The 16,106-nt window shown below is 43.2% G+C and overlaps 1 protein-coding gene across 1 annotated transcript in view; it reads left to right on the forward strand.

Annotated features, from left to right (window-relative positions):
- Positions 1-9,223: 9,223 nt before the first annotated feature.
- The window catches only part of atp6v0d1 (ATPase H+ transporting V0 subunit d1), a 30,112-nt gene continuing 23,229 nt past the window's right edge, over positions 9,224-16,106 (forward strand). Inside the window, exons 1-2 of the mRNA XM_071400427.1 lie at positions 9,224-9,492; positions 14,005-14,176. Coding sequence (XP_071256528.1) covers positions 9,363-9,492; positions 14,005-14,176 — 302 coding nt within the window. The 5' untranslated portion in view covers positions 9,224-9,362. The remainder of the gene's footprint in view (positions 9,493-14,004; positions 14,177-16,106) is intronic.

The raw sequence follows: 16,106 nt of genomic DNA on the forward strand, positions 1-16,106 counted from the left end.
CATTACCCAACCCCTCTAATATAGACACATTACCCAACCCCTCATATATAGATACATTACCCAACCCCTCCTATATAGACACATTACCCAACCCCTCTAATATAGACACATTATCCAACCCCTCCTATATAGATACGTTACCCAACCCCTCTAATATAGACACATTACCCAACCCCTCCTATATAGAAACATTACCCAACCCCTCCTATATAGACACATTACCCAACCCCTTCTATAGACACATTACCCAACCCCTCCTATATCGACACATTACCCAACCCCTCTAATATAGACACATTACCCAACCCCTCCTATATCGACACATTACCCAACCCCTCTAATATAGACACATTACCCAATCCCTCCTATATAGACACATTACCCAACCCCTCTAATATAGACACATTACCCAACCCCTCCTATATAGACACATTACCCAACCCCTCCTATATCGACACATTACCCAACCCCTCTAATATAGACACATTACCCAACCCCTCCTATATCGACACATTACCCAACCCCTCCTATATCGACACATTACCCAACCCCTCCTATAGACACATTACCCAACCCCTCCTATATAGACACATTACCCAACCCCTCCTATATAGACACATTATCCAACCCCTCCTATATAGACACATTACCCAACCCCTCCTATATAGACACATTATCCAACCCCTCCTATAGACACATTACCCAACCCCTCTAATATAGACACATTACCCAACCCCTCCTATATAGACACATTACCCAACCCCTCCTATAGACACATTACCCAACCCCTCCTATATAGACACATTACCCAACCCCTCCTATATAGACACATTACCCAACCCCTCCTATATAGACACATTACCCAACCCCTCTAATATAGACACATTATCCAACCCCTCCTATATAGATACATTACCCAACCCCTCTAATATAGACACATTACCCAACCCCTCTAATATAGACACATTACCCAACCCCTCTAATATAGACACATTACTTAACCCCTCCTATATCGACACATTACCCAACCCCTCCTATATAGATACATTACCCAACCCCTCCTATAGACACATTACCCAACCCCTCTAATATAGACACATTACCCAACCCCTCTAATATAGACACATTACCCAACCCCTCCTATATAGAAACATTACCCAACCCCTCTAATATAGACACATTACTTAACCCCTCCTATATCGACACATTACCCAACCCCTCCTATATAGATACATTACCCAACCCCTCCTATAGACACATTACCCAACCCCTCCAATATAGACACATTACCCAACCCCTCCTATAGACACATTACCCAACCCCTCCTATATAGACACATTACCCAACCCCTCCTATATAAACACATTACCCAACCCCTCCTATAGACACATTACCCAACCCCTCCTATATAGACACATTACCCAACCCCTCCTATATAGACACATTACCTAACCCCTCCTATAGACACATTACCCAACCCCTCCTATATAGACACATTACCCAACCCCTCCTATATAGACACATTACCCAACCCCTCCTATATAGACACATTACCTAACCCCTCCTATAGACACATTACCCAACCCCTCCTATATAGACACATTACCCAACCCCTCCTATATAGACACATTACCTAACCCCTCCTATAGACACATTACCCAACCCCTCCTATATAGACACATTACCCAACCCCTCCTATAGACACATTACCCAACCCCTCCTATATTCAACCCCTCCTATATCGACACATTACCCAACCCCTCCTATAGACACATTCTCCAACCCCTCCTATATGGACACATTACCCAACCCCTCCTATAGACACATTACACAAATCCCTCCTATATAGCCACATTACCCAACCCCTCCTATATAGACACATTACCCAACCCCTCCTATATTCAACCCCTCCTATATAGATACTTTACCCAACCCCTCTAATATAGACACATTACCCAACCCCTCCTATATCTACACATTACCCAACCCCTCCTATATAGACACATTACTCAACCCCTCTAATATAGACACATTACCCAACCCCTCCTATATCGACACATTACCCAACCCCTCCTATAGACACATTACCCAACCCCTCCTATATAGACACATTACCCAACCCCTCCTATAGACACATTACCCAACCCCTCCTATAGACACATTATCCAACCCCTCCTATATAGACACATTACCCAACCCCTCCTATATAGACACATTACCCAACCCCTCCTATAGACACATTACCCAACCCCTTCTATAGACACATTACCCAACCCCTCCTATATAGACACATTACCCAACCCCTCCTATATAGACACATTACCCAACCCCTCCTATATAGACACATTACCCAACCCCTCCAATATAGACACATTACCCAACCCCTCCTATAGACACATTACCCAATCCCTCCTATATAGACACATTACCCAACCCCTCCTATATAGACACATTACCCAACCCCTCCTATATAGACACATTACCCAACCCCTCCTATAGACACATTACCCAACCCCTCCTATATAGACACATTACCCAACCCCTCCTATATAGACACATTATCCAACCCCTCCTATATAGACACATTACCCAACCCCTCCTGTATAGATACATTACCCAACCCCTCCTATATAGACACATTACCCAACCCCTCCTATAGACACATTACCCAACCCCTCCTATATAGACACATTACCCAACCCCTCCTATATAGACACATTATCCAACCCCTCCTATATAGACACATTACCCAACCCCTCCTATATCCAACCCCTCTAATATAGACACATTACCCAACCCCTCCTATATAGACACATTACCCAACCCCTCCTATATAGACACATTACCCAACCCCTCTAATATAGACATATTACCCAACCCCTCCTATATAGACACATTACCCAACCCCTCCTATATAGACACATTATCCAACCCCTCCTATATAGCCACATTACCCAACCCCTCCTATATAGACACATTACCCAACCCCTCCTATATAGACACATTATCCAACCCCTCCTATATAGCCACATTACCCAACCCCTCCTATATAGACACATTATCCAACCCCTCCTATATAGCCACATTACCCAACCCCTCCTATATAGACAAATTACCCAACCCCTCCTATATAGACACATTATCCAACCCCTCCTATATAGCCACATTACCCAACCCCTCCTATATAGATACATTACCCAACCCCTCCTATATAGATACATTACCCAATCCCTCCTATATAGACACATTACCCAACCCCTCCTATAGACACATTACCTAACCCCTCCTATATCCAACCCTTCCTATATAGATACATCACCTAGACACACAGTATGTTGTAGAGGCTGGATCATCATTAATAAGTCGCTGAGTACAGTTGGCTGGTTTAGCACTTAATGTGAAGGGAAATACCCAGAAGTCATAGTTTTGTCATTCCTTTGACCTCACGGTAACCAACGACTCTCGACATAGTTGTTCAGTACTTCACAGAGCTCTGACGTCTGATTCCATGAACCGTTTGTACTTGGGGGGGGGGGGGGGGGGGGGGGGGGGGGGGGGTTCATGTAAGGAAATATAGTTTGTTTTTAACGTGTCACTTATCTAGATGATTGTTTATAGTATTTGTAATAATGCATAATAATTCTCAGTCGGCCGAAAAGTGTAAGTACAGAATATTGTGCATAGGTCTACGTGTAACAATCTATTATAAAATAAAGAACACTGCTTTATTTTATTTGGTAAACAGGAAGTACCAATTAAACCTGTTGTTATTTTTGATTCAATATATTTCTCAGTAAATGTTTTTTGAAAAACATCAATTTAGTACAAATCCACTTCTGGATCTGGTCCCTTTGTGGTCTAATGTATGTAGTAGCAGAGCTCATTAAGATGTAATATACTCAGAATGGGGCTGATAGGGAGAGTCCTGATGCATTTCCTGGAATTGGTGAGTAGCCGTAACCTCTTCAAATACATCTCACAACGCATCTTGGTGAACTCTGCATTGCTTTTAGGGACATATTTAATTTAATAGATTTTTTAAATTTTATTTATGTAATGTTTCATAGAACATTTTTTAATGGGAATTCCTGGCAGTGGTTATTTATGGTGGTTAGCTTTAAGTCAGTACGGAAGTGACACATGAAAGCAAACAATCATCAATTTGGATGACGGTATACAGTAGGTCAACCAGTGGGGGGGAGGGGGAGGCTGGAGGCCAGGGACTAGTGAGCATCAGCATGGGGCGGGGGGGGTTCTGCTTAGGGGGGGTTCTGCTTGCCCTTTATCTACTGACCCAGAGTCAGATGAGGCCCTTTATGTACTGAGCCAGAGTCAGATGAGGCCGTTTATCTACTGACCCAGAGTCAGATGAGGCCGTTTATCTACTGACCCAGAGTCAGATGAGGCCCTTTATCTACTGACCCAGAGTCAGATGAGGTCCTTTATCTACTGACCCAGAGTCAGATGAGGTCCTTTATCTACTGACCCAGAGTCAGATGGGGCCCTTTATCTACTGACCCAGAGTCAGATGAGGTCCTTTATCTACTGACCCAGAGTCAGATGAGGCCCTTTATCTACAGACCCAGAGTCAGATGAGGTCCTTTATCTACTGACCCAGAGTCAGATGAGGCCCTTTATCTACTGACCCAGAGTCAGATGAGGCCCTTTATCTACTGACCCAGAGTCAGATGAGGCCCTTTATCTACTGACCCAGAGTCAGATGAGGTCCTTTATCTACTGACCCAGAGTCAGATGAGGCCCTTTATCTACTGACCCAGAGTCAGATGAGGTCCTTTATCTACTGACCCAGAGTCAGATGAGGCCCTTTATCTACTGACCCAGAGTCAGATGAGGTCCTTTATCTACTGACCCAGAGTCAGATGAGGCCCTTTATCTACTGACCCAGAGTCAGATGAGGTCCTTTATCTACTGACCCAGAGTCAGATGAGGCCCTTTATCTACTGACCCAGAGTCAGATGAGGTCCTTTATCTACTGACCCAGAGTCAGATGAGGCCCTTTATCTACTGACCCAGAGCCAGATGAGGTCCTTTATCTACAGACCCAGAGTCAGATGAGGCCCTTTATCTACTGACCCAGAGTCAGATGAGGCCCTTTATCTACTGACCCAGAGTCAGATGAGGCCCTTTATCTACTGACCCAGAGTCAGATGAGGTCCTTTATCTACTGACCCAGAGTCAGATGAGACCCTTTATCTACTGACCCAGAGTCAGATGAGGTCCTTTATCTACTGACCCAGAGTCAGATGAGGTCCTTTATCTACTGACCCAGAGTCAGAGTCCCTTTATCTACTGACCCAGAGTCAGATGAGGCCCTTTATCTACTGACCCAGAGTCAGATGAGGTCCTTTATCTACTGACCCAGAGTCAGATGAGGTCCTTTATCTACTGACCCAGAGTCAGATGAGGTCCTTTATCTACTGACCCAGAGTCAGATGAGGTCCTTTATCTACTGACCCAGAGTCAGAGTCCCTTTATCTACTGACCCAGAGTCAGATGAGGTCCTTTATCTACTGACCCAGAGTCAGAGTCCCTTTATCTACTGACCCAGAGTCAGATGAGGTCCTTTATCTACTGACCCAGAGTCAGATGAGGTCCTTTATCTACTGACCCAGAGTCAGATGAGGTCCTTTATCTACTGACCCAGAGTCAGATGAGGCCCTTTATCTACTGACCCAGAGTCAGATGAGGTCCTTTATCTACTGACCCAGAGTCAGATGAGGTCCTTTATCTACTGACCCAGAGTCAGATGAGGTCCTTTATCTACTGACCCAGAGTCAGATGAGGCCCTTTATCTACTGACCCAAAGAAACACAACTTATTTCAAGTTCTAGTCGGGCAAAATATCTGTTGTTCTTAGGTTCTCAGCATTCAGATAAACACCACTCAGGCTGGGTTCTATCCTCTAAGTGAGAACAAGAGAACTGAGTGCTCCTTGGTGTTCTTTACCTGGGTTCTGTAATAGAACTGAGTGCTCCTTGGTGTTCTTTACCTGGGTTCTGGAATAGAACTGAGTGCTCCTTGGTGTTCTTTACCCGGGTTCTGGAATAGAACTGAGTGCTCCTTGGGTTCCATCCTTCAAGTGAGAACAAGTTGTTTCACTGAGCAGCTACATATGGCTGCTACTCATTAAGAAACCGTTGATGTCAGTTGGAAAACATTTTAGAAACAAAGGCAACAGTGCCATGTTGATCTGAGGCTTGCTGTTGGAAAACCACATTAGTGTCTGACTTTCGGCTGTCGCAGATGCACCTCCTCGACTTTCAACTACAGTCGGTTGCTTTCTCCTGACCACTCATATATATGTATATATATATATATATATATATATATATATATATATATATATATATATATATATATGAAGATCTCACCTCAGGGGATATTTCATACAATTCCATGATAAAAAGAACAAATATTGAATTTCTCTCAACTCTAGCTGATGAGGAATTTGAATTAATGAATTAATTTAATTAAATGTTCTATTGGCTGTATGTTGAAATCGAATATCAGTATCTCACGTCTCAGTCAAAGTCGATTTTGAAATATCAGTGATTTTGAAAGGAAAAATACTGTGTATTTTTTTTATGGCAGTTGACAACCAACTTGAAGGTGTATTAGCGCCACCAGGTGGCCTGGAGTGTGGACCATACCCATTAATCTCGTCTCCTTTAAGGAAACAAAATACATCATTAAATGATACATGCCCTTTAAACATTTATCAAAGCGGTTCAGCTTGGCTCTTCAAACACAAATGTAAATACTTCCAGCATCATCATCCTGCGCCATCGGGAGTTTTCGATACGTGGAGGACTTATTTAATAATTTATCTTAAACCTTTATAAAATCTTTTAACAGGGTACCACCCAGCACCTCTAGTGGTTTTAATGTCTATGGGAACCACCCAGCACATCTAGTGGTTTTAATGTCTATGGGAACCACCCAGCACATCTAGTGGTTTTAATATCTATGGGAACCACCCAGCACATCTAGTGGTTTTAATGTCTATGGGAACCACCCAGCACATCTAGTGGTTTTAATGTCTATGGGAACCACCCAGCACATCTAGTGGTTTTAATGTCTATGGGAACCACCCAGCACATCTAGTGGTTTTAATGTCTATGTGTCCCACCCAGCACATCTAGTGGTTTTAATGTCTATGTGTACCACCCAGCACATCTAGTGGTTTTAATGTCTATGGGAACCACCCAGCACATCTAGTGGTTTTAATGTCTATGGGAACCACCCAGCACATCTAGTGGTTTTAATGTCTATGGGAACCACCCAGCACATCTAGTGGTTTTAATGTCTATGTGTCCCACCCAGCACATCTAGTGGTTTTAATGTCTATGGGAACCACCCAGCACATCTAGTGGTTTTAATGTCTATGGGAACCACCCAGCACATCTAGTGGTTTTAATGTCTATGGGAACCACCCAGCACATCTAGTGGTTTTAATGTCTATGGGTACCACCCAGCACATCTAGAAGGGTCTTTCATACTGAACCCTCCCTGGAGATGACATGGTGCCACTACATCATGATTTCAAGTGTACAGTTGAACCGCTAGGGGCAAAACAGCTAGATTTACTACTAAAATACCAAGATATATAACGTTTGCCTACGAACTGTCAAAATGCAGACCGGGAGTGACGTGTTTCACTACAACGAAGCCTAAGACACCTGGTGTGAACAGCTACATGTCTCATTCTTTAGCATTTAGAACAATGGGGATGGGACAAATTCTCTCACACTGAAACTAAGGAATCCTCTCTGTACTTTTTCCCAGGTAAAACCTTCTCAAACCTCAGCATCACTGATAGGCTTTCAGTCATGTGACCCTTCTTTTCCTACTGATCAACCTTTTGGCCTCAATCACTCTGCCTTCCAGTCACATTTTCTTTAATATCATCTGTGGATAACGGGACACCGGTGACGACTCCCCTCCACCTGGCATAAGCACCAGGGACATGGCTTTTCATCTTCTTCCCATTAAGCTTTTCCATTTGCACAATCTTCCCTTGCTGAACCTGACCGCCACAAAATATTAATAATCTTTATGCTTTCTTTACTAGACGCTCCACTGCTTTCTGTATCGTGATCTCTCTGCTTCCTGTGTCTTTCTGTATCATGATCTCTCTGCTTCCTGTGTCTTTCTGTATCATGATCTCTCTGCTTCCTGTGTCTTTCAGTATCATGATCACTCTTCTTCCTGTGTCTTTCAGTATCATGATCTCTCTTCTTCCTGTGTCTTTCTGTATCATGATCTCTCTTCTTCCCGTGTCTTTCAGTATCATGATCTCTCTGCTTCCTGTGTCTTTCAGTATCATGATCTCTCTGCTTCCTGTGTCTTTCAGTATCATGATGTCTCTTCTTCCTGTGTCTTTCAGTATCATGATCTCTCTTCTTCCTGTGTCTTTCAGTATCATGATCTCTCTTCTTCCTGTGTCTTTCAGTATCATGATCTCTCTTCTTCCTGTGTCTTTCAGTATCATGATCTCTCTTCTTCCTGTGTCTTTCAGTATCATGATCTCTCTTCTTCCTGTGTCTTTCAGTATCATGATCTCTCTTCTTCCTGTGTCTTTCAGTATCATGATCTCTCTTCTTCCTGTGTCTTTCAGTATCATGATGTCTCTTCTTCCTGTGTCTTTCAGTATAATGATCTCTCTTCATCCTGTGTCTTTCAGTATAATGATCTCTCTTCTTCCTGTGTCTTCCAGTATCATGATCTCTCTTCTTCCTGTGTCTTTCAGTATAATGATCTCTCTTCTTCATGTGTCTTTCAGTATCATGATCTCTCTTCTTCCTGTGTCTTTCCACTACCGACCATTCAAGTCCTTGACCCTCATCCTCCCCACCATATCATCAGAACTGACACCCATATTGTTGGCATTCCAGCACAGCTGTTGCTTCTCTAACCTTTTCTCCATTTCGTCCACACTACTTGCTGCCATTATCATCCCGAGCATGTTGTCAAGCCCTCTCCGCAGCTCCTCCTCCTGGTGCTTTCAAGACAACTGGGACCTCGAAAAGAACTAGGTAAAATCATGACGTCAGTGATCTTCAGGTCCTTCAAAACGATTTTCCCAGTTGGAGCTCGTTTATTTCCCGAGTTCCCAGTAATCGTGAACGCGCTGAAGTCGGATATTTCCGAGTTTCCAGTAGATCGGAACGCGGCATTACGTCTTGCACTCAACGTCATCGAAAGCAGATTGAGTCACATGATATTGGTGGCGAGTGATCACGTGTCTTTCTACAGCCGGGTATCTGCGCTCAGCTGTCCAGAATCTTTTCCCTGAAACGGTTGTATTTCATCAATATACGGATATATTTTGAGGCCTCAAAATGCCTATTTTCTCGGAGCTGTATTTTAATGTGGATAATGGTTACTTGGAAGGGTTGGTCAGGGGTTTTAAGGCTGGAATTCTTTCACAGGGAGACTATCTAAATCTCGTCCAGTGTGAAACCCTGGAAGGTGAGTCAGTGCTAACGTTAGCGAGCTAGCTAGCCAGCTGGTCATCTGGCTAGCTATGTTGTCAAATGTACAGAGTGCCGTTTCAAATGGTATTGCTAACGTTACAAAACGTTACTGGATAAAAAATGTGGCGTTTCTGACGACATGGCCAGTCGCCATGCTACTACTGTACCTATACTAACTATTTGCAGGCTAACGTTAATGACAACTCTAGCCAGCTATAACAGTAGGTTACTAACTAGTATCTCGTGATGGGTCCTTGTATTATCTATTTAGCTAGCTAACGTTACATAAGGTTACTTTCTCATGAATAGTAGCTGATTAATTATCAGTTTGGTATATGGATGTCAGTAACGTTAATTAGAGTTAAATGGGCTTGTAAATTAGCTAGATTTTTAGATGAAATTGGGTCTCAACCGATATTATTATTCTTTGAATTAGCTAGCTAACGTTAATTTACCTAGCTAAATGTAAGAAGCTGGGAAGCTAGCGTGCCAGGTAGCCCAATAGTGGACTAAAGGAGGTTGACGTTACTCTTAAAGGACAGTTTATAATTGTTCGAACGACATGCGACTGTCAGTTTCCTAAATTTTTTTTATCTGCGACTGTCACAGCAACCAGCTCAAATCCTCCTGTAACATGATGCTCCTGTAACGTCATACTGACAGGAAGTTATTTTCTGTCAGCTCACCATTAACGTTACCTTGTAAATAATGTTGGCGTGGCTTTATTTTTCTGTCATAATTAATAAAATGCAGCGAGAGTTAAGACGATGTCAGCTATACACACACACACACACACACACACACACACACAGCTGAAGTCGGAAGTTTACATACACTTAGGTTGTAGTCATTAAAACTCGTTTTTCAACCACTCCACAAATGTCTTGTTAACAAACTATAGTTTTGGCAAGTCGGTTAGGACATCTACTTTGTGCATGACACAAGTCATTTTTCCAACAATTGTTTAGACATATTATTTCACTTATCATTCACTGTGTCACAATTCCAGTGGGTCAGAAGTTTACATACACTAAGTTGTGCCTTTAAACAGCTTGGAAAATTCCAGAAAATTATATGGCTTAGAAGCTTCTGATAGGCTAATTTACATAATTTGAGTCAATTGGATGTGTACCTGTGGATGTATTTCAAGGCCTACCTTCAAACGCAGTGCCTCTCTGCTTGACATCATGGGAAAATCAAAATAAATCAGTCAAGACCTCAGGGAAAAAAATATAGACCTCCTGGTTCATCCTTGGGAGCAATTTCCAAACACCCGAAGGTGCCACGTTCATCTGTACAAACTTTGGTACGCAAGTCTAAACACCATGGGACCACGCAGCCGTCATACCGCTCAGGAAGGAGACATGTTCTGTCTCCTAGAGATGAACGTACTTTGGTGCGAAAAGTGCAAATCAATCCCAAAACAACAGCAAAGGACCTTGTGAAGATGCTGGAGGAAACGGGTACGAAAATATCTATATCAACAGTAAAACGAGTCCTATATGGACATAACCTGAAAGGCCGCTTAGCAGGTAGAAGCCACTGATCCAAAACCGCCATAAAAAAGCCAGACTACGGTTTGCAACTGCACATGGGGACAAAGATTGTACTTTTTTTGAGAAATGTTCTCTGATCTGATGAAACAAAAATATAACTGGCCATCATGACCATCGTTATGTTTGGAGGAAAAAGGGGGCGGCTTGCAAGCCGAAGAATACCATCCTAACCGTGAAGCACGGCGGTGGCAGCATCATGTAGTGTGGGTGCTTTGCTGCAGGAGGGACTGGTGCACTTCACAAAATAGATGGCATCATGAGGGATGAAAAATATGTGTATATTGAAGCAACATCAAGACAACAGTCAGGAAGTTAAAGCTTGCTCACAAATGGGTCTTCCAAATGGACAATGACCCCAAGCATACTTCCAAAGTTGTGGCAAAATGGCTTAAGGACAACGAAGTGAAGGTATTGGAGTGGCCATCACAAAGCCCTGACCTCAATCCTATAGAAAATGTGTGGGCGGAACTGAAAGAGCGTGTGCGAGCAAGGAGGCCTACAAACCTGACTCAGTTACACCAGCTCTGTCAGGAGGAATGGGCCAAAATTCACCCAACCTATTGTGGGAAGCTTGTGGAAGGTTACCCGAGGCATTTGACCCAAGTTAAACAATTTAAAGGCAATACTACCAAATACTAATTGAGGGTATGTAAACTTCTGAACCACTGGGAATGTGATGAAAGAAAAAAAAAAGAAGCTGAAAAGTCATTCTCTCTACTATTATTCTGACATTTCGCTTTCTTAAAATAAAGTGGTAACCCTAACTGACCAAAGATGGGGAATTTTTACTAGGATTAAATGTCAGGAATTGTGAAAAACTGAGTTGAAATATATTTGGCTAAGGTGTATGTAAACTTCCGACTTTATATATATATATATATGTATATGGCCTACCCCGGGCCAAACGGACCAGGCTGAGCCATTTGTGCCATGTGTCTGCTCAAACGGTCAGAAACAGACTCCATGAGGGTGGTATGAGGGCCCGACATCCACAGGTGGGGGTTGTGCTTACAGCCCAACACCGTGCAGGACGTTTGGCATTTGCCAGAGAACACCAAGATTGGCAAATTCGCCACTGGCGCCCTGTGCTCTTCACAGATGAAAGCAGGTTCACACTGAGCACATGTGACAGACGTGACAGAGTCTGAAGACGCCGTGGAGAACGTTCTGCTGCCTGCAACATCCTCCAGCATGACCGGTTTGGCGGTGGGTCAGTCATGGTGTGGGGTGGCATTTCTTTGGGGGGCCGCACAGCCCTCCATGTGCTCGCCAGAGGTAGCCTGACTGCCATTAGGTACCGAGATGAGATCCTCAGACCCCTTGTGAGACCATATGCTGACACATGCACATTTGTGGCCTGCTGGAGGTCATTTTGCAGGGCTCTGGCAGTGCTCCTCCTTGCACAAAGGCGGAGGTAGCGGTCCTGCTGCTGGGTTGTTGCCCTCCTACGGCCTCCTCCACGTCTCCTGATGTACTGGCCTGTCTCCTGGTAGCGCCTCCATGCTCTGGACACTACGCTGACAGACACAGCAAACCTTCTTCCCACAGCTCGCATTGATGTGCCATCCTGGATGAGCTGCACTACCTGAGCCACTTGTGTGGGTTGAAGACTCCGTCTCATGCTACCACTAGAGTGAAAGCACCGCCAGCATTCAAAAGTGACCAAAACATCAGCCAGGAAGCATAGGAACTGAGAAGTGGTCTGTGGTCACCACCTGCAGAACCACTCCTTTATTGGGGGTGTCTTGCTAATTGCCTATAATTTCCACCTTTTGTCTATTCCATTTGCACAACAGCATGTGACATTTATTGTCAATCAGTGTTGCTTCCTAAGTGGACAGTTTGATTTCACAGAAGTGTGATTGACTTGGAGTTACATTGTGTTGTTTAAGTGTTCCCTTTATTTCTTTGTGCAGTGTATTAACAAGCTAGTAGCATGAGTTTTTTTTTTTTTTTAAGAACCGTTAGCAAGAACCATTAGCAGCGATTCATGAATTCTTCATTACCAGGCTGCCGACATAAAAGGTTAAATAAATCACATCAGGTTGATCAACAGAGGGATTTCTATGAGGAACTGAAACTATTGCTCAGAGTATTGCTCAATTAGCTTTCACATCATGTAAAATGGAGGCATTCTAGACACATAGCTAGCTAGCCTCTTCCCTTGTGTAAGGGTCTCTAATTAGCTTTCACATCATGTAAAATGGAATCATTCTAGACACGTAGCTAGCTAGCCTCTTCCCTTGTGTAAGGGTCTCTAATTAGCTTTCACATCATGTAAAATGGAAGCATTCTAGACACACAGCTAGCTAGCCTCTTCCCTTGTGTAAGGGTCTCTAATTAGCTTTCACATCATGTAAAATGGAAGCATTCTAGACACAGCTAGCTAGCCTCTTCCCTTGTGTAAGGGTCTCTAATTAGCTTTCACACCATGTAAAATGGAGGCATTCTAGACACGTAGCTAGCTAGCCTCTTCCCTTGTGTAAGGGTCTCTAATTAGCTTTCACACCATGTAAAATGGAGGCATTCTAGACACACAGCTAGCTAGCCTCTTCCCTTGTGTAAGGGTCTCTAATTAGCTTTCACATCATGTAAAATGGAAGCATTCTAGACACACAGCTAGCTAGCCTCTTCCCTTGTGTAAGGGTCTCTAATTAGCTTTCACATCATGTAAAATGGAAGCATTCTAGACACAGCTAGCTAGCCTCTTCCCTTGTGTAAGGGTCTCTAATTAGCTTTCACATCATGTAAAATGGAGGCATTCTAGACACATAGCTAGCTAGCCTCGTCCCTTGTTCATGGGTCTCTAATGTACCATTAGCATCATGCCCTCTCACAGCGGCATTAATATGAGCTTGTACTTGTCCTGTGTTATTATTGTCTGTTGAAAGCCGCTGTTACCTAGTATCTGAAGACGTCGTGTGTGTCCCCCCCCCCCCCCCCCCATGCAGACCTGAAGCTCCATCTGCAGAGCACGGACTATGGCAGCTTCCTGGCCAACGAGCCATCGCCCCTCACCGTGTCCGTCATCGACGACAAGCTCAAAGAGAAGATGGTGGTGGAGTTTCGTCACATGAGGAACCAGTCCTATGAACCGCTGGCAAGCTTCATGGACTTCATCACGTAAGTCATTCACAGGCTCTCTGGCGTCTTGCCAGCCTCTATCTCAAATGAAGGGGCAAGATGAGTGCCCATTTTGACTAATTAAATTGAGCCTATCTTTCCCATGCATTTTGGGGGGGGGGGGGGATTTAGGATTAGAATATCACCTTGTCTTTATTATTACCTGAAACAATCAGCTATTAGTCGAACTGTATTTGTCTGTCTCCCATCTCTCTTCAGTTGTGACATCTGAATGGTCCATGTTTCATACTCTTCTATCTATCTATCTATCTATCTATCTATCTATCTATCTATCTATCTATCTATCTATCTATTCAATTCAATTCAATTCAATGGGCTTTATTGGCATGGGAAACATGTGTTAACATTGCCAAAGCAAGTGAGGTAGATATCATACAAAAGTGAAATAAACAATACAAAATTAACAGTATCTATCTATCTGCTAAATGCATTGACTCCCTATTCGCCAGTCTCTGACTATCTGCTTGCACCTGTTGGGTCTCTTATGTCCAGCAGGTGTTATTACAGTATTGATGAAGACATGAGGTTTGGGTCTGTAATGTCCTGCAAGTGTGTTATTACAGTATTGATGAAGACATGAGGTTTGGGTCTGTAATGTCCTGCAGGTGTGTTATTACAGTATTGATGAAGACATGAGGTTTGGGTCTGTAATGTCCTGCAGGTGTGTTATTACAGTATTGATGAAGACATGAGGTTTGGGTCTGTAATGTCCTGCAGGTGTGTTATTACAGTATTGATGAAGACATGAGGTTTGGGTCTGTAATGTCCTGCAGGTGTGTTATTACAGTATTGATGAAGACATGAGGTTTGGGTCTGTAATGTCCTGCAGGTGTGTTATTACAGTATTGATGAAGACATGAGGTTTGGGTCTGTAATGTCCTGCAGGTGTGTTATTACAGTATTGATGAAGACATGAGGTTTGGGTCTGTAATGTCCTGCAGGTGTGTTATTACAGTATTGATGAAGACATGAGATTTGGGTCTGTAATGTCCTGCAGGTGTGTTATTACAGTATTGATGAAGACATGAGGTTTGGGTCTGTAATGTCCTGCAGGTGTGTTATTACAGTATTGATGAAGACATGAGGTTTGGGTCTGTAATGTCCTGCAGGTGTGTTATTACAGTATTGATGAAGACATGAGGTTTGGGTCTGTAATGTCCTGCAGGTGTGTTATTACAGTATTGATGAAGACATGAGGTTTGGGTCTGTAATGTCCTGCAGGTGTGTTATTACAGTATTGATGAAGACATGAGATTTGGGTCTGTAATGTCCTGCAGGTGTGTTATTACAGTATTGATGAAGACATGAGGTTTGGGTCTGTAATGTCCTGCAGGTGTGTTATTACAGTATTGATGAAGACATGAGGTTTGGGTCTGTAATGTCCTGCAGGTGTGTTATTACAGTATTGATGAAGACATGAGGTTTGGGTCTGTAATGTCCTGCAGGTGTGTTATTACAGTATTGATGAAGACATGAGGTTTGGGTCTGTAATGTCCTGCAGGTGTGTTATTACAGTATTGATGAAGACATGAGGTTTGGGTCTGTAATGTCCTGCAGGTGTGTTATTACAGTATTGATGAAGACATGAGGTTTGGGTCTGTAATGTCCTGCAGGTGTGTTATTACAGTATTGATGAAGACATGAGATTTGGGTCTGTAATGTCCTGCAGGTGTGTTATTACAGTATTGATGAAGACATGAGGTTTGGGTCTGTAATGTCCTGCAGGTGTGTTATTACAGTATTGATGAAGACATGAGGTTTGGGTCTGTAATGTCCTGCAGGTGTGTTATTACAGTATTGATGAAGACATGAGGTTTGGGTCTGTAATGTCCTGCAGGTGTGTTATTACAGTATTGATGAAGACATGAGGTTTGGGTCTGTAATGTCCTGCAGGTGTGTTATTACAGTA

This window comes from Salvelinus alpinus, chromosome 5, assembly GCF_045679555.1.
Source record: "Salvelinus alpinus chromosome 5, SLU_Salpinus.1, whole genome shotgun sequence".
Classification (NCBI taxonomy): Eukaryota; Metazoa; Chordata; class Actinopteri; order Salmoniformes; family Salmonidae; genus Salvelinus; species Salvelinus alpinus.